Source organism: Hypanus sabinus, chromosome 31 (assembly GCF_030144855.1).
Source record: "Hypanus sabinus isolate sHypSab1 chromosome 31, sHypSab1.hap1, whole genome shotgun sequence".
In the NCBI taxonomy this organism is placed as follows: domain Eukaryota; kingdom Metazoa; phylum Chordata; class Chondrichthyes; order Myliobatiformes; family Dasyatidae; genus Hypanus; species Hypanus sabinus.
Genome location: NC_082736.1, coordinates 1,915,905 through 1,941,461, shown reverse-complemented (window position 1 = coordinate 1,941,461; position 25,557 = coordinate 1,915,905). Strand labels below are relative to the sequence as shown.

Here is a 25,557-nt window from a genome sequence, read left to right as displayed (position 1 = left end):
TTAGTCAGTCCATACGTGAGTTTGTATGTCCGTTGGGTGTTAGTCAGTCCATACGTGGGGTTTGTATGTCCATTGTGTGTTAGACAGTCCATACGTGGGTTTTGAATGTCCATTGGGTGTTAGTCAGTCCATACGTGGGTTTGTATGTCGGTTGGGTGTTAGTCAGTCCATACGTGGGGTTTGTATGTCCATTGGGTGTTAGTCAGTCCATACGTGGGGTTTGTATGTCCATTTGGGTTTTAGACAGTCCATACGTGGGTTTTGTATGTCCATTGGGTGTTAGACAGTCCATACGTGGGTTTGTATGTCCATTGGGTGTTAGACAGTCGATACGTGTGTTTGTATGTCCATTTGGCGTTAGACAGTCCATACGTGGGTTTGTATGTCCGTTGGGTGTTAGAAAGTCCAAACGTGAATCTGTATGTCCATTGGGTGTTAGTCAGTCCATACGTGGGTTTGTATGTCCATTGGGTTTTAGACAGTCCATACGTGGGTTTGAATGTCCATTGGGTGTTAGTCAGTCCATACGTGGGTTTGTATGTCCGTTGGGTGTTAGACAGTCCATACGTGGGGTTTGTATGTTCATTGGGTATTAGATAGTCCATACGTGGGTTTGAATGTCCATTGGGTGTTAGACAGTCCATACGTGGGGTTTGAATGTCCTTTGGGTGTTAGACAGTCCATACGTGGGTTTGTATGTCCGTTGGGCGTTAGACAGTCCATAAGTCCATACGTGGGGTTTGAATGTCCATTGGGTGTTGTCAGTCGATACGTGTGTTTGTATGTCCATTGGGCGTTAGACAGTCCATACGTGGGTTTGTATGTCCATTGGGCGTTAGACAGTCCATACGTGGGTTTGTATGGCCATTGGGTGTTAGACAGTCCATACGTGGGTTTGTATGTCCATTCGGTCTTAGACAGTCCATACGTGGGGTTTGTATGTCCGTTGGGTGTTAGTCAGTCCATACGTGGGTTTGTATGTCCGTTGGGTGTTAGTCAGTCCATACGTGAGTTTGTATGTCCGTTGGGTGTTAGTCAGTCCATACGTGGGGTTTGTATGTCCATTGTGTGTTAGACAGTCCATACGTGGGTTTTGAATGTCCATTGGGTGTTAGTCAGTCCATACGTGGGTTTGTATGTCGGTTGGGTGTTAGTCAGTCCATACGTGGGGTTTGTATGTCCATTGGGTGTTAGTCAGTCCATACGTGGGGTTTGTATGTCCATTTGGGTTTTAGACAGTCCATACGTGGGTTTTGTATGTCCATTGGGTGTTAGACAGTCCATACGTGGGTTTGTATGTCCATTGGGTGTTAGACAGTCGATACGTGTGTTTGTATGTCCATTTGGCGTTAGACAGTCCATACGTGGGTTTGTATGTCCGTTGGGTGTTAGAAAGTCCAAACGTGAATCTGTATGTCCATTGGGTGTTAGTCAGTCCATACGTGGGTTTGTATGTCCATTGGGTTTTAGACAGTCCATACGTGGGTTTGAATGTCCATTGGGTGTTAGTCAGTCCATACGTGGGTTTGTATGTCCGTTGGGTGTTAGACAGTCCATACGTGGGGTTTGTATGTTCATTGGGTATTAGATAGTCCATACGTGGGTTTGAATGTCCATTGGGTGTTAGACAGTCCATACGTGGGGTTTGAATGTCCTTTGGGTGTTAGACAGTCCATACGTGGGTTTGTATGTCCGTTGGGCGTTAGACAGTCCATAAGTCCATACGTGGGGTTTGAATGTCCATTGGGTGTTGTCAGTCGATTCGTGGGTTTGTATGTCCATTGGGTGTTAGTCAGTCCATACGTGGGGTTTGTATGTCCATTGGGTGTTAGACAGTCCATACGTGGGTTTGTATGTCCATTGGGTGTTAGTCGGTCGATACGTGGGGTTTGAATGTCCATTGGGTGTTGTCAGTCGATTCGTGGGTTTGTATGTCCATTGGGTGTTGTCAGTCGATACGTGGGTTTGTATGTCCATTGGGTGTTGTCAGTCGATACGTGGGTTTGTATGTCCATTGGGTGTTGTCAGTCGATACGTGGGTTTGTATGTCCATTGGGTGTTAGTCGGTCGATTGGGTGTTAGTGTAGTTTTTATTGTTTCTCTTGCGGATCAGTGGAGGATGCCTATGTGGAAGTGAGTCTCAGGGTTGTACGTGGTGACAGATGAACTTTGGTGATCAACTGTCTTTAAACGTTTCTGCTCAGTGGGAGAGCGGAAGGAGTGGGTGGGATCCTTGATCACGCCGGCTCCACTTCCTCCCGAGCCAGTGGGAAGTGGAGATGGAGTCCACTGTGAGGGAGGCTGGTCTGTGTGATGAGCAACTCTCGATGGAACAGCTGCCACCCCAAGTCGTGGTTCATCCGGAGAAGATGCATCTGTGAAAGTTGGTCAGAATCACCAGGGAATGTTGAATTTCCTTAGCGCACTCAGTAAGTGCTGTCATGGCCTTTCGATCAACTCCCCTGCTCTGTTTAACTCCGGGAAGGTTCTTCCCTCTCCTACTCGTCCAGACCAGGGTTTCAGATCCCCAACACTTCCCTTCCTTTCCTCAGATCTTCCCACCTGTTACAGTACTGTGCAAAGGTCTCAAGCACATGTAGAAACCATTTGGAAATGCTTTCAACCATAATGAAATGTAAAGTTTCTAAATGTCAAAAAAAATTACTGTAAAGAGCAGTAAAATCAAATCAAATCAATATTTGCTGTGACCACCTTTGCCTTGCGAACTGCATCAACTCTCTGAGGTCCCCCGGCGTGCAGATTTATAAGACAATTAGCTGGTAGGATGTTCCGAGCATCTTGCACAACCTGCCACAGTTCTGCAGACTTTGTATCTCTCACTTGCATCTGTCTCCCGATTTCATCCCAGGCAGCCTCGACGATGTTGTGGTCTGTGGATCCCAGACCGTATGAAAACTGAGGGTGCCTGAGACTTTAGCACAGTCCTGTATGCTAAAACTCATTTTTCACTCTGTGCTGTCTGTGAGAAGCCTTTACATCTTACTGTGTCTGGGCCCTGCGTCCCCAGACACCCTCCTCAGCTCTGCAGAAAAGCACCAATCCAAACCTGCCTTCTTGCTTTTTTATTATTACAAAATCCTTTATTACAAATATCGGTGCTATACAATATATACAAAACAATGGCAAACACAATTACTGCACTACAAATAAGACAATGGACATTACACCAGAATGTTGCCATCCCTATCCACGATGGCATTTACACCCAGCGGAGCCCAACGGTCTTGAAACTAATCTGCCCTACCCTCTGCTGTTAACTACCCTCCGATGTTCCCCACACTCTGATGTGCCCCACACTCTGATGTTCCCCACACTCTGACGTTCCCCACACTCCGACGTTCCCCACACTCCGACGTTCCCCACACTCCGACGTTCCCCACACTCCGATGTTCCCCACACTCCGATGTTCCCCACACTCCGATGTGCCCCACACTCCGACGTTCCCCACACTCCGACGTTCCCCACACTCCGACGTTCCCCACACTCCGACGTTCCCCACACTCCGATGTTCCCCACACTCCGATGTGCCCCACACTCCAATGTTCCCCACACTCCGATGTTCCCCACACTCCAACGTTCCCCACACTCGGATGTTCCCTACACTCCGATGTTCCCCACACTCCGATGTGCCCCACACTCTGATGTTCCCCACACTCCGACGTTCCCCACACTCCGATGTGCCCCACACTCCGATGTGCCCCACACTCCGATGTTCCACACACTCCGATGTTCCCCACACTCCGATGTTCCCTACACTCCAATGTTCCCCACACTCCGATGTTCCCCACACTCCAACGTTCCCCACACTCGGATGTTCCCCACACTCCGATGTTCCCCACACTCCAACGTTCCCCACACTCCGATGTTCCCCACACTCCAACGTTCCCCACACTCGGATGTTCCCCACACTCCGATGTTCCCCACACTCCAACGTTCCCCACACTCGGATGTTCCCTACACTCCGATGTTCCCTACACTCCGATGTGCCCCACACTCCGATGTGCCCCACACTCCGATGTTCCACACACTCCGATGTTCCCCACACTCCGATGTTCCCTACACTCCAATGTTCCCCACACTCCGATGTTCCCCACACTCCGATGTTCCCCACACTCCAACGTTCCCCACACTCCGATGTTCCCTACACTCCAATGTTCCCCACACTCCGATGTTCCCCACACTCCGATGTTCCCCACACTCCAACGTTCCCCACACTCCGATGTTCCCTACACTCGGATGTTCCCTACACTCCGATGTGCCCTACACGCCGATGTTCCCCACACTCCGATGTGCCCCACACTCCGATGTTCCCTACACTCCGATGTTCCCCACACTCGGATGTTCCCTACACTCCGATGTGCCCTACACTCCGATGTTCCCCACACTCCGATGTGCCCCACACTCCGATGTTCCCCACACTCCGATGTGCCCCACACTCCGATGTTCCCCACACTCCGATGTGCCCCACACTCCGATGTTCCCCACACTCCGATGTGCCCCACACTCCGATGTTCCCCACACTCCGATGTGCCCCACACTCCGATGTTCCCCACACTCCGATGTGCCCCACACTCCGATGTTCCCCACACTCCGATGTTCCCCACACTCCGACGTTCCCCACACTCCGACGTTCCCCACACTCCGATGTGCCCCACACTCCGATGTTCCCCACACTCCGATGTGCCCCACACTCCGACGTTCCCCACACTCCGATGTTCCCCACACTCCGATGTGCCCCACACTCCGATGTTCCCCACACTCCGATGTTCCCCACACTCCGATGTTCCCCACACTCCGATGTGCCCCACACTCCGATGTTCCCCACACTCCGATGTGCCCCACACTCCGACGTTCCCCACACTCCGACGTTCCCCACACTCCGATGTGCCCCACACTCCGATGTTCCCCACACTCCGATGTGCCCCACACTCCGATGTTCCCTACACTCCGATGTTCCCCACACTCCGATGTGCCCCACACTCCGATGTTCCCCACACTCCGATGTTCCCCACACTCCGATGTTCCCTACACTCCGATGTTCCCTACACTCCGATGTTCCCCACACTCCGATGTTCCCTACACTCCGATGTTCCCCACACTCCGATGTTCCCCACACTCCGATGTTCCCCACACTCGGATGTTCCCCACACTCCGATGTTCCCCACACTCCGATGTTCCCCACACTCCGATGTTCCCTACACTCCGATGTTCCCCACACTCCGATGTGCCCCACACTCCGATGTTCCCCACACTCGGATGTTCCCCACACTCCGATGTTCCCTACACTCCGATGTTCCCCACACTCCGATGTGCCCCACACTCGGATGTTCCCCACACTCCGATGTTCCCCACACTCCGATGTTCCCCACACTCGGATGTTCCCTACACTCCGATGTTCCCCACACTCCGATGTTCCCCACACTCCGACGTTCCCCACACTCCGATGTGCCCCACACTCCGATGTTCCCCACACTCCGATGTGCCCCACACTCCGATGTTCCCTACACTCCGATGTTCCCCACACTCCGATGTGCCCCACACTCCGATGTTCCCCACACTCCGATGTTCCCCACACTCCGATGTTCCCTACACTCCGATGTTCCCTACACTCGGATGTTCCCCACACTCCGATGTTCCCTACACTCCGATGTTCCCCACACTCCGATGTTCCCCACACTCCGATGTTCCCCACACTCCGATGTTCCCCACACTCGGATGTTCCCCACACTCCGATGTTCCCCACACTCGGATGTTCCCTACACTCCGATGTTCCCTACACTCGGATGTTCCCCACACTCCGATGTTCCCTACACTCGGATGTTCCCTACACTCCGATGTTCCCCACACTCCGATGTTCCCTACACTCCGATGTTCCCCACACTCCGATGTGCCCCACACTCCGATGTGCCCCACACTCCGACGTTCCCCACACTCGGATGTTCCCTACACTCCGATGTTCCCTACACTCCGATGTTCCCTACACTCGGATGTTCCCCACACTCCGATGTTCCCTACACTCGGATGTTCCCTACACTCCGATGTTCCCCACACTCCGATGTTCCCTACACTCCGATGTTCCCCACACTCCGATGTGCCCCACACTCCGATGTGCCCCACACTCCGACGTTCCCCACACTCGGATGTTCCCTACACTCCGATGTTCCCTACACTCCGATGTTCCCTACACTCGGATGTTCCCCACACTCCGATGTTCCCTACACTCGGATGTTCCCTACACTCCGATGTGCCCCACACTCCGATTTTCCCTACACTCCGATGTGCCCCACACTCCGATGTTCCCCACACTCCGATGTTCCCCACACTCCGATGTGCCCCACACTCCGATGTTCCCTACACTCCGATGTTCCCTACACTCGGATGTTCCCTACACTCTGAAGTGAAGACATTTGATTCAGCAAGCCAATTAAATCCTTGCCGTTCCTCAGTTGTTACTCACTCACCCCCACCCCCCCCAACGTATCCCGTCCCAAATCTACTCTTGCCAGTCCTGAAGAACTTTAACATACGTCTATAAATATGTGGTGGAGAGTATATAGACTGGCTGCATTACCGACTGGGTTGGAAACTATTGAAAAATCTCTCAAAGCCTAGTGTATATCGCCCAGTGCATCACGGGATAAGCCCTCTCCACCTCTGAGCCCTTCTCTGTTACAGGAAAGCCGTGTCCATCATCAGGGAACCCCAGCAGCAAGGGTATCCCTGAGCCTACGGGTGGGAGACCTGGGACAGTGGGATCTATCGAACAAGGTGGACCCTAAACTGGGAAATATTTAGGAAGAACAGTGAATGGAGATGCAGAGAATGTGTGAGAGAGATTGGGGAAGAGAGACAGACAGAGAAACACAAGCCGGAAAAAGATAGAGACCGGATGCGTAAGAGAGAGACAGGGATAGAGAGCGAGAGAGAGTCGAGAGGGAGAGAGAAGAAGAGAAATAAAGGGTGAGAGCAACAGAGGAAGGGAGGGGTGATAGAGTGAGAGAGAGAGGGAGAGAGAGAATGAGATAGACATTGAGAGAAAGAGAGGGAGAGAGAGAATGAGAGGGACATTGAGAGAGAGAGAGGGAGTGAATGAGAGGGACATTGAGAGAAAGAGAGGGAGAGAGAGAATGAGAGGGACATTGAGAGAAAGAGGGGGAGAGAGTGAATGAGAGGGACTGAGAGAAAGAGAGGGAGAGAGTGAATGAGAGGGACATTGAGAGAAAGAGAGGGAGAGATAGAATGAGAGGGACTGAGAGAAAGAGGGAGAGAGTGAATGAGAGGGACTGAGAGAGAAAGAGAGGGAGAGAGTGAATGAGAGGGACATTGAGAGAAAGAGATGGAGGGAGTGAATGAGAGGACATTGAGAGAGAGAGGGAGAGAGAGAATGAGAGGGACTTTGAGAGAAAGAGAAAGAGGGAGAGAATGAGAGGGACATTGAGAGAAAGAGAGGGAGAGAGAGAATGAGAGGGACATTGAGAGAAAGAGGGAGAGAGTGAATGAGAGGGACATTGAGAGAAAGAGGGAGAGAGAATGAGAGGGACATTGAGAGAAAGAGGGAGAGAGAGAATGAGAGGGACTGAGAGAAAGAGGGAGAGAATGAGAGGGACATTGAGAGAAAGAGAGGGAGGGAGTGAATGAGAGGGACATTGAGAGAAAGAGAGGGAGAGAATGAGAGGGAGAGAGTGAACAAGAGGGACATTGAGAGAGAGAATGAGAGGGACTTTGAGAGAAAGAGGGAGAGAGTGAATGAGAGGGACATTGGGAGAAAGAGAGGGAGAGATAGAATGAGAGGGACATTCAGAGAAAGAGAGGGAGAGAGAATGAGAGGGACATTGAGAGAAAGAGAGGGAGAGAGAGAATGAGAGGGACATTGAGAGAAAGAGAGGGAGTGAATGAGAGGGACATTGAGAGAAAGAGAGGGAGTGAATGAGAGGGACATTGAGAGAAAGAGAGGGAGAGATAGAATGAGAGAGACATTGAGAGAAAGAGAGGGAGAGAGTGAATGAGAGGGACGTTGAGAGAAAGAGGGAGAGAGTGAATGAGAGGGACATTGAGAGAAAGAGAGGGAGAGAGTGAATGAGAGGGACATTGAGAGAAAGAGAGGGAGTGAGTGAATGAGAGGGACATTGAGAGAAAGAGAGGGAGAGAGTGAATGAGAGGGACGTTGAGAGAAAGAGGGAGAGAGTGAATGAGAGGGACATTGAGAGAAAGAGAGGGAGAGAGTGAATGAGAGGGACATTGAGAGAAAGAGAGGGAGGGAGTGAATGAGAGGGACATTGAGAGAAAGAGAGGGAGAGAGTGAATGAGAGGGACATTGAGAGAAAGAGAGGGAGAGAGTGAATGAGAGGGACATTGAGAGAAAGAGGGAGAGAGTGATTGAGAGGGACATTGAGAGAAAGAGGGAGAGAGTGAATGAGAGGGACGTTGAGAGAAAGAGAGGGAGAGAGTGAATGAGAGGGACATTGAGAGAAAGAGGGAGAGAGTGAATGAGAGGGACGTTGAGAGAAAGAGAGGGAGGGAGTGAATGAGAGGGACATTGAGAGAAAGAGGGAGAGAGTGAATGAGAGGGACATTGAGAGAAAGAGAGGGAGAGAGTGAATGAGAGGGACATTGAGAGAAAGAGAGGGAGAGAGTGAATGAGAGGGACGTTGAGAGAAAGAGGGAGAGAGTGAATGAGAGGGACATTGAGAAAAGAGAGGGAGAGAGTGAATGAGAGGGACATTGAGAGAAAGAGAGGGAGGGAGTGAATGAGAGGGACGTTGAGAGAAAGAGAGGGAGGGAGTGAATGAGAGGGACATTGAGAGAAAGAGAGGGAGAGAGTGAATGAGAGGGACATTGAGAGAAAGAGAGGGAGAGAGTGAATGAGAGGGACATTGAGAGAAAGAGAGGGAGAGAGTGAATGAGAGGGACATTGAGAGAAAGAGGAGAGAGTGAATGAGAGGGACATTGAGAGAAAGAGGGAGAGAGTGAATGAGAGGGACATTGAGAGAAAGAGAGGGAGAGAGTGAATGAGAGGGACATTGAGAGAAAGAGCGGGAGAGAGTGAATGAGAGGGACATTGAGAGAAAGAGAGGGAGAGAGTGAATGAGAGGGACATTGAGAGAAAGAGAGGGAGAGAATGAGAGGGACATTGAGAGAAGGAGAGGGAGAGAGAGAATGAGACGGACTTTGAGACAAAGAGAGGGAGAGAGTGAATGAGAGGGACATTGAGAGAAAGAGAGGGAGTGAATGAGAGGGACATTGAGAGAAAGAGAGGGAGAGAGTGAATGAGAGGGACTGACAGAAAGAGAGGGAGAGTGAATGAGAGGGACATTGAGAGAAAGAGAGGGAGAGAGTGAATGAGAGGGACTGAGAGAAAGAGAGGGAGAGAGTGAATGAGAGGGACATTGAGAGAAAGAGACGTAGGGAGTGAATGAGAGGACATTGAGAGAGAGAGAGGGAGAGAGAGAATGAGAGGGACTTTGAGAGAAAGAGAAAGAGGGAGAGAATGAGAGGGACATTGAGAGAAAGAGAGGGAGAGAGAGAATGAGAGGGACATTGAGAGAAAGAGGGAGAGAGTGAATGAGAGGGACATTGAGAGAAAGAGGGAGAGAGAATGAGAGGGACATTGAGAGAAAGGGAGAGAGAGAATGAGAGGGACTTTGAGAGAAAGAGAGGGAGGGAGTGAATGAGAGGGACATTGAGAGAAAGAGGGAGAGAGTGAATGAGAGGGACGTTGAGAGAAAGAGAGGGAGGGAGTGAATGAGAGGGACATTGAGAGAAAGAGGGAGAGAGTGAATGAGAGGGACATTGAGAGAAAGAGAGGGAGAGAGTGAATGAGAGGGACATTGAGAGAAAGAGAGGGAGAGAGTGAATGAGAGGGACGTTGAGAGAAAGAGGGAGAGAGTGAATGAGAGGGACATTGAGAAAAGAGAGGGAGAGAGTGAATGAGAGGGACATTGAGAGAAAGAGAGGGAGGGAGTGAATGAGAGGGACGTTGAGAGAAAGAGAGGGAGGGAGTGAATGAGAGGGACATTGAGAGAAAGAGAGGGAGAGAGTGAATGGGAGGGACATTGAGAGAAAGAGAGGGAGAGAGTGAATGAGAGGGACATTGAGAGAAAGAGAGGGAGAGAGTGAATGAGAGGGACATTGAGAGAAAGAGAGGGAGAGAGTGAATGAGAGGGACATTGAGAGAAAGAGGGAGAGAGTGAATGAGAGGGACATTGAGAGAAAGAGAGGGAGAGAGTGAATGAGAGGGACATTGAGAGAAAGAGGGAGAGAGTGAATGAGAGGGACATTGAGAGAAAGAGAGGGAGAGAGTGAATGAGAGGGACATTGAGAGAAAGAGCGGGAGAGAGTGAATGAGAGGGACATTGAGAGAAAGAGAGGGAGAGAGAGAATGAGAGGGACTTTGAGACAAAGAGAGGGAGAGAGTGAATGAGAGGGACATTGAGAGAAAGAGAGGGAGAGAATGAGAGGGACATTGAGAGAAAGAGAGGGAGAGAGTGAATGAGAGGGACATTCAGAGATACAGAGGGAGAGTGAATGAGAGGGACATTGAGAGAAAGAGAGGGAGAGAGTGAATGAGAGGGACATTGACAGAAAGAGAGGGAGAGTGAATGAGAGGGACATTGAGAGAAGGAGAGGGAGAGAGAGAATGAGAGGGACTTTGAGAGAAGGAGAGGGAGAGAGAGAATGAGAGGGACTTTGAGACAAAGAGAGGGAGAGAGTGAATGAGAGGGACATTGAGAGAAAGAGAGGGAGTGAATGCGAGGGACATTGAGAGAAAGAGAGGGAGAGAGTGAATGAGAGGGACATTGACAGAAAGAGAGGGAGAGTGAATGAGAGGGACATTGAGAGAAAGAGAGGGAGAGAGTGAATGAGAGGGACATTGAGAGAAAGAGAGGGAGAGAGTGAATGAGAGGGACTGAGAGAAAGAGAGGGAGAGAGTGAATGAGAGGGACATTGAGAGAAAGAGACGGAGGGAGTGAATGAGAGGACATTGAGAGAGAGAGGGAGAGAGAGAATGAGAGGGACTTTGAGAGAAAGAGAAAGAGGGAGAGAATGAGAGGGACATTGAGAGAAAGAGAGGGAGAGAGAGAATGAGAGGGACATTGAGAGAAAGAGGGAGAGAGTGACTGAGAGGGACATTGAGAGAAAGAGGGAGAGAGAATGAGAGGGACATTGAGAGAAAGAGGGAGAGAGAGAATGAGAGGGACTTTGAGAGAAAGAGAGGGAGGGAGTGAATGAGAGGGACATTGAGAGAAAGAGAGGGAGGGAGAGAATGAGAGGGAGAGAGTGAACAAGAGGGACATTGAGAGAGAGGGAGGGAGAGAGAGAATGAGAGGGACTTTGAGAGAAAGAGGGAGAGAGTGAATGAGAGGGACATTGGGAGAAAGAGAGGGAGAGATAGAATGAGAGGGACATTGAGAGAAAGAGAGGGAGAGAGTGAATGAGAGGGACTTTGAGAGAAAGAGGGAGAGAGTGAATGAGAGGGACATTGAGAGAAAGAGAGGGAGAGAGAGAATGAGAGGGACATTGAGAGAAAGAGAGGGAGAGAATGAGAGGGACATTGAGAGAAAGAGAGGGAGAGAGTGAATGAGAGGGACATTGAGAGAAAGAGAGGGAGAGAGAGAATGAGAGGGACATTGAGAGAAAGAGAGGGAGTGAATGAGAGGGACATTGAGAGAAAGAGAGGGAGTGAATGAGAGGGACATTGAGAGAAAGAGAGGGAGAGAGAGAATGAGAGGGACATTGAGAGAAAGAGAGGGAGAGAGTGAATGAGAGGGACGTTGAGAGAAAGAGGGAGAGAGTGAATGAGAGGGACATTGAGAGAAAGAGAGGGAGAGAGAATGAGAGGGACATTGAGAGAAAGAGAGGGAGAGAGTGAATGAGAGGGACATTGAGAGAAAGAGAGGGAGAGAGTGAATGAGAGGGACATTGAGAGAAAGAGGGAGAGAGTGAATGAGAGGGACATTGAGAGAAAGAGAGGGAGAGAGTGAATGAGAGGGACATTGAGAGAAAGAGGGAGAGAGTGAATGAGAGGGACATTGAGAGAAAGAGAGGGAGAGAGTGAATGAGAGGGACATTGAGAGAAAGAGCGGGAGAGAGTGAATGAGAGGGACATTGAGAGAAAGAGAGGGAGAGAGAGAATGAGAGGGACTTTGAGACAAAGAGAGGGAGAGAGTGAATGAGAGGGACATTGAGAGAAAGAGAGGGAGAGAATGAGAGGGACATTGAGAGAAAGAGAGGGAGAGAGTGAATGAGAGGGACATTGAGAGAAAGAGAGGGAGTGAATGAGAGGGACATTGAGAGAAAGAGAGGGAGAGAGTGAATGAGAGGGACATTGACAGAAAGAGAGGGAGAGTGAATGAGAGGGACATTGAGAGAAGGAGAGGGAGAGAGAGAATGAGAGGGACTTTGAGAGAAGGAGAGGGAGAGAGAGAATGAGAGGGACTTTGAGACAGAGAGGGAGAGAGTGAATGAGAGGGACATTGAGAGAAAGAGAGGGAGTGAATGAGAGGGACATTGAGAGAAAGAGAGGGAGAGAGTGAATGAGAGGGACATTGACAGAAAGAGAGGGAGAGTGAATGAGAGGGACATTGAGAGAAAGAGAGGGAGAGAGTGAATGAGAGGGACATTGAGAGAAAGAGAGGGAGAGAGTGAATGAGAGGGACTGAGAGAAAGAGAGGGAGAGAGTGAATGAGAGGGACATTGAGAGAAAGAGACGGAGGGAGTGAATGAGAGGACATTGAGAGAGAGAGAGGGAGAGAGAGAATGAGAGGGACTTTGAGAGAAAGAGAAAGAGGGAGAGAATGAGAGGGACATTGAGAGAAAGAGAGGGAGAGAGAGAATGAGAGGGACATTGAGAGAAAGAGGGAGAGAGTGAATGAGAGGGACATTGAGAGAAAGAGGGAGAGAGAATGAGAGGGACATTGAGAGAAAGAGGGAGAGAGAGAATGAGAGGGACTTTGAGAGAAAGAGAGGGAGGGAGTGAATGAGAGGGACATTGAGAGAAAGAGAGGGAGGGAGAGAATGAGAGGGAGAGAGTGAACAAGAGGGACATTGAGAGAGAGGGAGGGAGAGAGAGAATGAGAGGGACTTTGAGAGAAAGAGGGAGAGAGTGAATGAGAGGGACATTGGGAGAAAGAGAGGGAGAGATAGAATGAGAGGGACATTGAGAGAAAGAGAGGGAGAGAGTGAATGAGAGGGACTTTGAGAGAAAGAGGGAGAGAGTGAATGAGAGGGACATTGAGAGAAAGAGAGGGAGAGAGAGAATGAGAGGGACATTGAGAGAAAGAGAGGGAGAGAATGAGAGGGACATTGAGAGAAAGAGAGGGAGAGAGTGAATGAGAGGGACATTGAGAGAAAGAGAGGGAGAGAGAGAATGAGAGGGACATTGAGAGAAAGAGAGGGAGTGAATGAGAGGGACATTGAGAGAAAGAGAGGGAGTGAATGAGAGGGACATTGAGAGAAAGAGAGGGAGAGAGAATGAGAGGGACATTGAGAGAAAGAGAGGGAGAGAGTGAATGAGAGGGACGTTGAGAGAAAGAGGGAGAGAGTGAATGGGAGGGACATTGAGAGAAAGAGAGGGAGAGAGTGAATGAGAGGGACATTGAGAGAAAGAGAGGGAGTGAGTGAATGAGAGGGACATTGAGAGAAAGAGAGGGAGAGAGTGAATGAGAGGGACGTTGAGAGAAAGAGGGAGAGAGTGAATGAGAGGGACATTGAGAGAAAGAGAGGGAGAGAGTGAATGAGAGGGACATTGAGAGAAAGAGAGGGAGGGAGTGAATGAGAGGGACATTGAGAGAAAGAGAGGGAGAGAGTGAATGAGAGGGACATTGAGAGAAAGAGAGGGAGAGAGTGAATGAGAGGGACATTGAGAGAAAGAGGGAGAGAGTGAATGAGAGGGACATTGAGAGAAAGAGGGAGAGAGTGAATGAGAGGGACGTTGAGAGAAAGAGAGGGAGAGAGTGAATGAGAGGGACATTGAGAGAAAGAGGGAGAGAGTGAATGAGAGGGACGTTGAGAGAAAGAGAGGGAGGGAGTGAATGAGAGGGACATTGAGAGAAAGAGGGAGAGAGTGAATGAGAGGGACATTGAGAGAAAGAGAGGGAGAGAGTGAATGAGAGGGACATTGAGAGAAAGAGAGGGAGAGAGTGAATGAGAGGGACGTTGAGAGAAAGAGGGAGAGAGTGAATGAGAGGGACATTGAGAAAAGAGAGGGAGAGAGTGAATGAGAGGGACATTGAGAGAAAGAGAGGGAGGGAGTGAATGAGAGGGACGTTGAGAGAAAGAGAGGGAGGGAGTGAATGAGAGGGACATTGAGAGAAAGAGAGGGAGAGAGTTAATGAGAGGGACATTGAGAGAAAGAGAGGGAGAGAGTGAATGAGAGGGACATTGAGAGAAAGAGAGGGAGAGAGTGAATGAGAGGGACATTGAGAGAAAGAGAGGGAGAGAGTGAATGAGAGGGACATTGAGAGAAAGAGGGAGAGAGTGAATGAGAGGGACATTGAGAGAAAGAGAGGGAGAGAGTGAATGAGAGGGACATTGAGAGAAAGAGGGAGAGAGTGAATGAGAGGGACATTGAGAGAAAGAGAGGGAGAGAGTGAATGAGAGGGACATTGAGAGAAAGAGCGGGAGAGAGTGAATGAGAGGGACATTGAGAGAAAGAGAGGGAGAGAGTGAATGAGAGGGACATTGAGAGAAAGAGAGGGAGTTAGAGAATGAGAGGGACATTGAGAGAAAGAGAGGGAGAGTGAATGAGAGGGACATTGAGAGAAAGAGAGGGAGAGAGTGAATGAGAGGGACATTGATAGAAAGAGAGGGAGAGAGTGAATGAGAGGGACTGAGAGAAAGAGAGGGAGAGAGTGAATGAGAGGGACATTGAGAGAAAGAGAGGGAGAGAGTGAATGAGAGGGACATTGAGAGAAAGAGAGGGAGAGAGTGAATGAGAGGGACTGAGAGAAAGAGAGGGAGAGAGTGAATGAGAGGGACATTGAGAGAAAGAGAGGGAGAGAGTGAATGAGAGGGACATTGAGAGAAAGAGAGGGAGAGAATGAGAGGGACATTGAGAGAAGGAGAGGGAGAGAGGGAATGAGAGGGACTTTGAGACAAAGAGAGGGAGAGAGTGAATGAGAGGGACATTGAGAGAAAGAGAGGGAGAGAGTGAATGAGAGGGACATTGAGAGAAAGAGAGAGAGGGAGAGAATGAGAGGGACATTGAGAGAAAGAGAGGGAGGGAGTGAATGAGAGGGACATTGAGAGAAAGAGAGGGAGGGAAAGAATGGGAGGGACATTGAGAGAAAGAGAGGGAGGGAGAGAATGAGAGGGACATTGAGAGAAAGAGAGGGAGAGAGAGAATGAGAGGGACATTGAGAGAAAGAGAGGGAGAGAATGAGAGGGACATTGAGAGAAAGAGAGGGAGGGAGTGAATGAGAGGGACTGAGAGAAAGAGAGAGAGAGTGAATGAGAGGGAAATTGAGAGAAAGAGAGGGAGAGAGAGAATGAGAGGGACATTGAGAGAAAGAGAGGGAGGGAGTGAATGAGAGGGGCTGAGAGAAAGAGGGTGAGTGAATGAGAGGGACATTGAGAAAGAGGGAGAAAGTGAATGAGAGGGACATTGAGAGAAAGGGAGAGGGAGTGAATGAGAGGGACATTGAGAGAAAGAGAGGGAGAGAGTGAATGAGAGGGACATTGAGAGAGAGAGGGAGGGAGTGAATGTGAGGGACATTGAGAGAAAGAGAGGGAGGGAGAGAATGAGAGGGATATTGAGAGAAAAAGAGATGGAGCAAACAAGGGAGAGACAGACAAATAGATAGAGACAAACGCAGAGAGAGAGAAAGAGAAAATGAGAGAAGGGTGAGAGAGATAGACAGAGATAATGAATGGGGAAAAAAGATATGTATAGAGGGAGAGAGACGGGAGAGAGTGAGATCGAGACTAAGGAAGAGCGAGGAGCAGAGTGAAGATGAGACAGTGACAGTCAGAGAAAGCGAGGAAGAGAGTGCCTGATAGACAAGGAGCATGACAGATAGTGGGCTGCAGACAAGAACAAAGCAAGAGAGAGGGAGAGAGAGAACAAGACAGATAGAGGGAGGATGCAGAAGGAATCAGAGACAGGAAGGAAGATGATAGATTGCCGGCAGAAAACTTCCCCAACATTTCTCTGAATAGCAGCACAAGGGACTAACTAGTGAAAGTTCCAAGTTTTTTTTTCCCTGGCCTGTTAATTAAATTTCTGTAATTTCCTCCCCCAACACATTCCCATCACTGAAGTTGCTGCTGTAATCACCCTAGGCTGGCAATTGTCACTATAAATGAATCATTAATATGGCCCAGTCACTCTTCTCATTGAGCCAGCAGCTCTGTAGCAGTGATGGTCTCTTCTGCAGCATCAGATCACTACTCCTCTAGCTCCAGAAATGAATCATGAGAACAGCTTAGACCGATCCACCGCCTCTTGCTTTCTCAGTTCCTGGTGTCAGGCACATGCTTAAATCAATCTCCTTTTTAATATTATGTTGGTTTCTGTCTCCCAGCCACCAAAAACATTTAAATACAGTACACTCACTGCAAGAGTCATATATAGCTCAGGTAAGACCTTTCCACAGGGCTGAATTGGTCAACGTGGAGCAGAGAGCAAGTTTGTAAATCTGGCGGGAGTGAACGTAACATGAGAAATAGGAGCAGGAGTAGGCCATTCAGCCCATCGAGCCTGCCCCGCCATTCAATAAGATCAAGGCTGATCTATAAACTCAGCTCCGTCTGCCTGCCTTTTTCCCATAACCCTTAATTCCCTTACTGTGTAAAAACCCATCTAAGTGTACCTTTATTATACCTCAATGGCTTCCCTGGGCAGAGAATTCCACAGATTCACCACTCTCTGGGAAAAACAGTTTCTGCTCGTGGTATGGTCCCTCCTGGCACCTGGCTGTCTTACTCAGGAATCAGGCCTTTAACACCTCATTTAGTTCCCATCTATTCCCAGAACAGCAGCGTTCCACCAACCAGAGTAGTATGGGAACCCTGTAACCACTACTAGAAGGTGCCAGCTCGTTGGTCGACTCGTGTACGAGTGACCTCACTCCACCGTGTCTAGGACTATCAGTCTAGCCTTGTTCCTGAATTATCTACCAAGACCAAGACTCCGGGTAAAACCCCCCTCGGAACCCTTCTCACGCTCGCTCCTCGGCCTCCGCGCCCGTGTTCACCACTTGGGTTCGTTCCACCGCTACGTCCTTGCAGCACCTCGTCTCCGTCCTAAATCTTTTCCCCTCAGTCATGAGGCAATATCCCCTAGTTCTAGACTCACCTACTAATAGAAATAACTTTCCTACTTCTATCTTATCCATCCCTTTCAAAATTGTGTATGTTTCTATAAGATCCCCTCTCATTCTTCTGAACTCCCAGGCGACTCAATCTCTCCTCATAGGTTAACTCCTTCATCCCTGGAATCAACCTGGTGAAGCTCCTCTGCACCGCCTCCAAAGCCAGTATATCCTTCCTCAATTATGGAGACCAGAACTGCACCATTGCCTTCTTCTGGGCAGTGTCTTTACAAGAGGGGTGACCCCAGCCGTTATCAATACTCGTCAGAGATTGTCCGCCTGGTGTCAGTGGTCACATCACCAGGACTTGTGATCTGCACCGGCTGCTCGTACGACCGTCCACCACCTGCCCCCACGGCTTCACCTCACCCTGATCGGGGGCTAAGCAGGAGCTACACCTTGCCCGAGGGTGACCTGCAGGCCAGTGGGGGGAAGGAGCCCCTCACACCTCCTCTGGTAGAGACATACCCCCACCCAGCCATCCTAAATGTTTCTCCGAAAAGAGTGAAGAAACTGTGTTTTTCCTTCAGTACTTTCCTTGCTGTTGTTCCACCTCTTGAGTTCTTCCACAGCCTGGGACATCGGCACAGAGCACAGCAGCACAGACCTCACCTTTCAGCCCATCTAGCCCATGTCCTATTGATCCATCCTGGATCGTACCCCTCCCCCCACAATACATGTACTTATCCAAACATCTTCCAGCCCAGAGTTCCTGAACAGCATTCACACGTTGCTCGGGGGAGCTGGCCAATATTCAGTTCAATAACACGTAATAAATAGGCTACGGAAGGGTCCCTCAGTATGCTGAGATGCAGTCATTACACTCTTGAACTTTATTAACTGTCCACACTGCACTTTCTCAGTGGCTGGAACAATTTATTCTACCTCTCTGTTTGCTTCAACTTGTGTTTGATAACGTGGGAAATGTTGCATTGAACTGAAAGTGTTTGATAATGTGAAATGTTACAACGGTGTGAAAGTGTTTGATAATGTGTGCAATGTTACAATGGAGTGAAAGTGTTTGAAGACGTGTGAAATGTTACAATGGACTTAAAGTGCTTGATAACGTGTGCAATGTTACAATGGTGTGAAATTGTTTGATAATGTGTGAAATGTTACATTGGAGTGAAAGTGTTTGATAATGTGTGAAATGTTACAATGGTGTGAAATTGTTTGATAATGTGTGAAATGTTACAATGGACTGAAAGTGTTTGATGATGTGAAATGTTACATTGGACTGAAAGTGTTTGATAATGTGTGAAATGTAACAATGGAGGGAAATTGTTTGATAATGTGTGAAATGTTACAGTGGACTGAAAGTGTTTGATGATGTGAAATGTTACATTGGAGTGAAAGTGTTTGATAATGTGTGAAATGTTACAATGGTGTGAAATTGTTTGATGTGTGAAATGTTACAATGTACTGAAAGTGTTTGAAGACGTGTGAAATGTTACAATGGTGTGAAATTGTTTGATAATGTGTGAAATGTTACAGTGGACTGAAAGTGTTTGATGATGTGAAATGTTACAATGGAGGGAAAGTGTTTGATAATGTGTGAAATGTTACAATGGAGGGAAAGTGTTTGATAATGTGTGAAATGTTACAATGGAGTGAAAGTGTTTGATAATGTGTGAAATGTTACAATGGAGTGAAAGTGTTTGATAATGTGTGAAATGTTACAGTGGACTGAAAGTGTTTGATGATGTGAAATGTTACAATGGAGAGAAAGTGTTTGATAATGTGTGAAATGTTACAATGGAGGGAAAGTGTTTGATAATGTGAAATGTTACAATGGAGTGAAAGTGTTTGATAATGTGTGAAATGTTACAATGGAGGGAAAGTGTTTGATAATGTGTGAAATGTTACAGTGGACTGAAAGTGTTTGATGATGTGAAATGTTACAATGGAGAGAAAGTGTTTGATAATGTGTGAAATGTTACAATGGAGGGAAAGTGTTTGATAATGTGTGAAATGTTACAATGGAGTGAAAGTGTTTGATAATGTGTGAAATGTTACAATGGAGGGAAAGTGTTTGATAATGTGTGAAATGTTACAATGGAGTGAAAGTGTTTGATAATGTGTGAAATGTTACAATGGAGGGAAAGTGTTTGATAATGTGTGAAATGTTACAATGGTGTGAAATTGTTTGATAATGTGTGAAATGTTACAGTGGACTGAAAGTGTTTGATGATGTGAAATGTTACAATGGAGAGAAAGTGTTTGATAATGTGTGAAATGTTACAATGGAGGGAAAGTGTTTGATAATATGAAATGTTACAATGGAGTGAAAGTGTTTGATAATGTGTGAAATGTTACAATGGTGTGAAATTGTTTGATAATGTGTGAAATGTTACAGTGGACTGAAAGTGTTTGATGATGTGAAATGTTACAATGGAGGGAAAGTGTTTGATAATGTGTGAAATGTTACAATGGAGGGAAAGTGTTTGATAATGTGTGAAATGTTACAATGGAGTGAAAGTGTTTGATAATGTGTGAAATGTTACAATGGAGGGAAAGTGTTTGATAATATGTGAAATGTTACAATGGAGGGAAAGTGTTTGATAATGTGTGAAATGTTACAATGGAGTGAAAGTGTTTGATAATGTGTGAAATGTTACAATGGAGGGAAAGTGTTTGATGATGTGAAATGTTACAATGGAGGGGAAGTGTTTGATAATGTGTGAAATGTTACAATGGAGTGAAACTGTTTGATAATGTGTGAAATGTTACAATGGAGGGAAAGTGTTTCTTGATGTGAAATGTTACATTGGAGTGAAAGTGTTTGATAATGTGTGAAATGTTACAATGGTGTGAAATTGTTTGATAATGTGTGAAATGTTACAATGGACTGAAAGTGTTTGATGATGTGTGAAATTTTACAATGGAGGGAAAGTGTTTGATAATGTGTGAAATGTTACAGTGGAGTGAAAGTGTTTGATAATGTGTGAAATGTTACAATGGACTGAAAGTGTTTGATAATGTGTGAAATGTTACATTGGTGTGAAAGTGTTTGATGTGAAATGTTACAATAGTGTGAAAGTGTTTGATAACGTGTTAAATATTACAAGGTGTTCAAGTGTTTGATAATGTGTGAAATGTTACAATGGAGGGAAAGTGTTTGATAATGTGTGAAATATTACAATGGAGGAAAAGTGTTTGATAATGTGTGAAATGTTACAATGGAGAGAAAGTGTTTGATAATGTGTGAAATGTTACATTGGAGTGAAAGTGTTTGATAACGTGTGAAATGTTACATTGGAGTGAAAGTGTTTGATAATGTGTGAAATGTTACAATGGAGTGAAAGTGTTTGATAATGTGTGAAATGTTACATTGGAGTGAAAGTGTTTGATAATGTGTGAAATGTTACATTGGAGTGAAAGTGTTTGATGATGTGAAATGTTACAATGGAGTGAAAGTGTTTGATAATGTGTGAAATGTTACATTGGTGTGAAAGTGTTTGATGTGAAATGTTACAATAGTGTGAAAGTGTTTGATAACGTGTTAAATATTACAAGCCAGTGGAAGTGTTTGATAACGTGTGAAATTTTGCAAGGTGTTCAAGTGTTTGATAATGTGTGAAATGTTACATTGGAGGGAAAGTGTTTGATAATGTGTGAAATGTTACAATGGAGTGAAAGTGTTTGATAATGTGTGAAATGTTACAGTGGACTGAAAGTGTTTGATAATGTGTGAAATGTTACAGTGGACTGAAAGTGTTTGATAATGTGTGAAATGTTACAATGGAGGAAAAGTGTTTGATAATGTGTGAAATGTTACAGTGGACTGAAAGTGTTTGATAATGTGTGAAATGTTACAATGGAGGAAAAGTGTTTGATAATGTGTGAAATATTACAATGGAGAGAAAGTGTTTGATAATGTGTGAAATGTTACAATGGAGAGAAAGTGTTTGATAATGTGTGAAATGTTACAATGGAGTGAAAGTGTTTGATAATGTGTGAAATGTTACAATGGAGTGAAAGTGTTTGATAATGTGAAATATTACAATGGAGAGAAAGTGTTTGATAATGTGTGAAATGTTACAATGGAGTGAAAGTGTTTGATAATGTGACATGTTACAATAGAGTGAAAGTGATAATGTGTGAAATTTTACAATGTACTGAAAGTGTTTGAAGACGTGTGAAATGTTACATTGGAGTGAAAGTGTTTGATAATGTGTGAAATGTTACAATGGAGTGAGTGTTTGATAATGTGTGAAATGTTACAATGGAGTGAAAGTGTTTGATGATGTGAAATGTTACAATGGAGTGAAAGTGTTTGATGATGTGAAATGTTACAATCGACTAAATTTTTTCACTCGGAACAATATTATTTGAGTTTATCTGTCTCTACCCTGCAATGTCTTGCACTGAGCTCTGAATGGTGTGCCAGCTGATATGCCTGCTTTTTGTCTGAGTAGCCTCCAGCCTGTTGCATACACATCGACCTCGCACATCTGTTAATACAGTACCTTGCCCTCCCCTTCTCTCCTTTTCCTTTCCGCATTCTGCCCTTTCCCCTCTCCTCCCCCTGGTGCCCCTCCTCCTTTCCTTTCTCCCATGGTCCACTCACCTGTGGTATCAGATTCCTTCCTCTCCACCTGTCTCCTCCCCGCTTCTTACCTTCACCAACGGGAAACCGGTGAGCGAGTGAGTAAGTGGGGATTAGCGAGCATGCCTTATGAGGAGAGGTCGGACAAGTTGTGGACTTACTCCACATTGGAGTGAAGGGGGATGAAAGGTAAATTGACAGAGATTTATCAGATGATAAACCTTTTCTACAGAAGTGGTTTGCCATTGCCATCTGGGCAGATGGGTGACCCCAGTCATTATCCTTACTCGTCAGAGATTGTCTGCCTGGCGTCAGTGGTCACATAACCAGGACTTGTGATCTCATACGACCGTCAGCCACAATATAAAGAGGTACATAAAGTTATCCCCCCTCATATCAGCCATCTCCGCCCTGGGGAAAAATCTCTGTCTCTCCGCTCTATCTATCCAACTTACACCTCTATCAAGTTTTCCTTCTCCTGGATGAGCTGCCAACCATGGCTGATCTGCCCAGAGCAGCTGGTTTTAAGGCTCCAGTAACCCGCCTTTGCCCCTTCTCCTGTCAATGGAAACAGGTCCGTCAGGCTTTAGAAACTGAGGAGCAGGTGCAGGCCAGGTGGGTTGTCAGAGGCTCATTGAGGCACGCATCATTTAATGGGTAGTTGGAGCTTGCCCCCATTATCACACCGCCCCCCCCCCGGCTATAACGACCTTCAGGAACCTTAGGTTAGAATGTATTGTCAGGTAAAGGCAGACTTAGGTCATGAACAGTGTGGACGTTAGTCAGTCCCCCTTTTTAATGATTCATTTCATAGCTTGACGCTTTGTAAATTCCTAAATGTGGTAGTGGCTCCGTGTCATTAATTATATTGAGAAAGCAAAGGCTATCAGATGCAGAGGAGCAGAATTAGTTGGATCAAGCCAGTGTCAGCAACGTGTTAGGAGCTGCGCAGCACTGCCCGACAGAAGGCTCCGAATGTCGACCTAGGCCGTCCCCTTTATAATTGTGTCACAGCAATTTAATTGCAGTGTGCACTTGTGTCACAATAGTTCCTGTTTATCGGTCTCGTCCGGTGAAGTTTACAGTCAGGCAGGCTGAGGTGTACAGAACTGTGTAAAGTCGACACATGTATCTCACCAGAATGCCTGAGGCTTTCACACAGTCCTGTGTCTGTCATCGTGGAGCGGAGAGCAAGTTTGTAAATCCGGCGGGAGCAGAGGATGTTGGGAATGGTGAGGGTGGGGCACCGCGGGAGGGGTGTGGGACGGGGGGCAAAGAAGGAGTGTCGGGGACGGGTACAGACACACCCAGCCCTGAGACACCAGGCAAGGTCACTTGATTCCAAACAATCGGTTTATTGATCATTACAGAATGTCTCTCTGGTGCTTCCCGCTCCCTCCCCTCTCCCTTCCCCTTTTCCCAACCATGATTCCCCTCTCCCTGCCCCCTTCCCACTCTCAGTCCACAATAGAGACCCAGATCAGAATCAGGTTTATCATCACTGGCGTGTTTCACGAAATTTGCTTCCTTTGTGCAGCAACAGTATAATGCAGAACATGAAATCACTGCCGTACTGTGTAAAGGTCTCAGATATACAGGATACATGTGTCTGAGAGTTTTGCACAGTATGGTAGGTACAGTGAAAACCTGACTCAAAGCAGTCAGAGGTGGAGACAGCACACCGATGTACACAGAAACTGAGAGAGAGAACATAATATTGTGCCAAAACTGGATGCAAAAACAGAGGAACTAGTATTGTTCAGCATTCAGAGTAAATTTGCTATCAGAGTACGTATATATCGCTGTATATCACCCTGAGATTCATATCCTGAGGCATTCACGGGCGAGCAACGAAAGAAATGGTATCGATGAAAAGCTACACCCGGCCACTGGCCAAAGATCAATGTACAAACAAAAACAAACGGCAAATAAATAAATAACAGTGAGGACAGGAGTTATGAGTCCTTGAGAGTGAGTCTGTAGAGGTGAGTGGTGGGGGTCCTGATGGTTGTAGGCGGCTGAGGTCAGTTCGGGAAGTTGACCGTGGCACCGTGGGGCACACGGTTAACGCAACGCTTCCGGGCCTGTTCCGGTGCTCAGTTCCGATGCTGCCTATCGGTTCTTCCCGTCAGCTCCGGTTTCCTCCCACAGTCCAAAGACGTACCGGTTGGCAGGCTGATTGGCCACCGTGCCACGATTAGGCCGGGGTCTGATCGGGGGTGTCTGCTGCCCTGCCCGGAGTGCCAGTGGGGCGAGTAAACAGATGTGTTGCTGGGCGGTGCAGTTCATTGGGCCAGAAGGGCCCACTCTGAATAATGGGGGAAGCAGCCGTTCCTGAGCCAGACAGTGCGAGACTCCGTACCTGATGTGAGCAGTGAGAGGAGGGTAGGCCCGGGCGCTGCTGTCCCCTGACCAGAGCACGCCTGCAGTTACCACCACCCAGGACATGCTGTCTTCTCACTGCTGCCATCGGGAAGGAGGTACAGGAGCCTCAGGTCCCACACCACCAGGTTCAGGAACAGTTATTACCCCTCAACCATCAGGCTCCTGAACCAGTGAGGATAACCTCAACTCTGAACTGATTCCATTGGGAAGGAGGTACAGGAGCCACAGGTCCCACACCACCAGGTTCAGGAACAGTTATTACCCCTCAACCATCAGGCTCCTGAACCAGTGAGGATAACCTCAACTCTGAACTGATTCCATCGGGAAGGAGGTACAGGAGCCTCAGGTCCCACACCACCAGGTTCAGGAACAGTTATTACCCTCAACCATCAGGCTCCTGAACCAGTGAGGATAACCTCAACTCTGAACTGATTCCATCGGGAAGGAGGTACAGGAGCCTCAGGTCCCACACCACCAGGTTCAGGAACAGTTATTATCCTGAACCATCAGGCTCCTGAACCAGAGGGGATAACCTCACTCGCCCCATCATTGAACTGTTCCCACAATCCATGGGCTCACTTTCAAGGACTCCTCATTTCATGTTCTCTATTTATTGTTTATTTGTTATTTGCACAGTTTGTGGTCTTTGCATTCTGGTTGAACACCCGAGTCTCTCACTGACTCTGTTCGGGTTATTGTTTGTTGAGTTTGCCCACAAGGAAGTGAATCTCAGGGTTGCACCCGGTGACCTATCTGTACTTTGGTGATGCGTTGAAGTTTGTTGCGCAGTTTTGCTGAACATTGCGGGTGAGCTCGGTTGGCACCGGGAGGCGTGGCGTATCGATGCTTGCACCGTATCTCCCGTGACACTGTCATTGTCTTTCTTCCAGGCCACGTGATGGTGAACGGGCCAGTGACTCCAATCCCCGTCAAGGCGAAACCCTCTGCTGTGGACGCCGTGGTCCCCCAGGTCCCTCTGGGTAAGTCCCATCTGTGAATCCACTTCACAGGCAATTCCTTCTCCACCGTCCATTGTTTTCCTCCGTCCTGGTGCTCTCCTTGTCGGTCTCTGATCACCTGGAACCTGCTTGTCAATCACTCTTTATCTGCAGGACAGTGCAACAGTCTCAGGCACACATGTATGTAACACTGGGGTGCCTGAGACATTCACACAGTACTGTATTCGTCAACGTGGAGCGGAGAGCGAGTTTGTAAATCTGACAGGAGCAAAGGATGTTGGGAATGGTGAGGGTGGAGCGCCATGGGAGGGGTGTGGGACAGGGGGCAGAGAAG

General features: G+C 47.6%; 1 protein-coding gene across 3 annotated transcripts in view; it reads left to right on the top strand.

The window, feature by feature from the left end:
- LOC132383728 (pyruvate carboxylase, mitochondrial-like) overlaps positions 1-25,557 on the top strand; it is a 950,497-nt gene that overhangs the window by 688,727 nt on the left and 236,213 nt on the right. For all 3 annotated transcript variants that reach the window (XM_059954922.1, XM_059954921.1, XM_059954923.1), the window contains exon 12: positions 25,155-25,244. In XM_059954922.1, the coding sequence (XP_059810905.1) occupies positions 25,155-25,244 (90 nt within the window). The remainder of the gene's footprint in view (positions 1-25,154; positions 25,245-25,557) is intronic.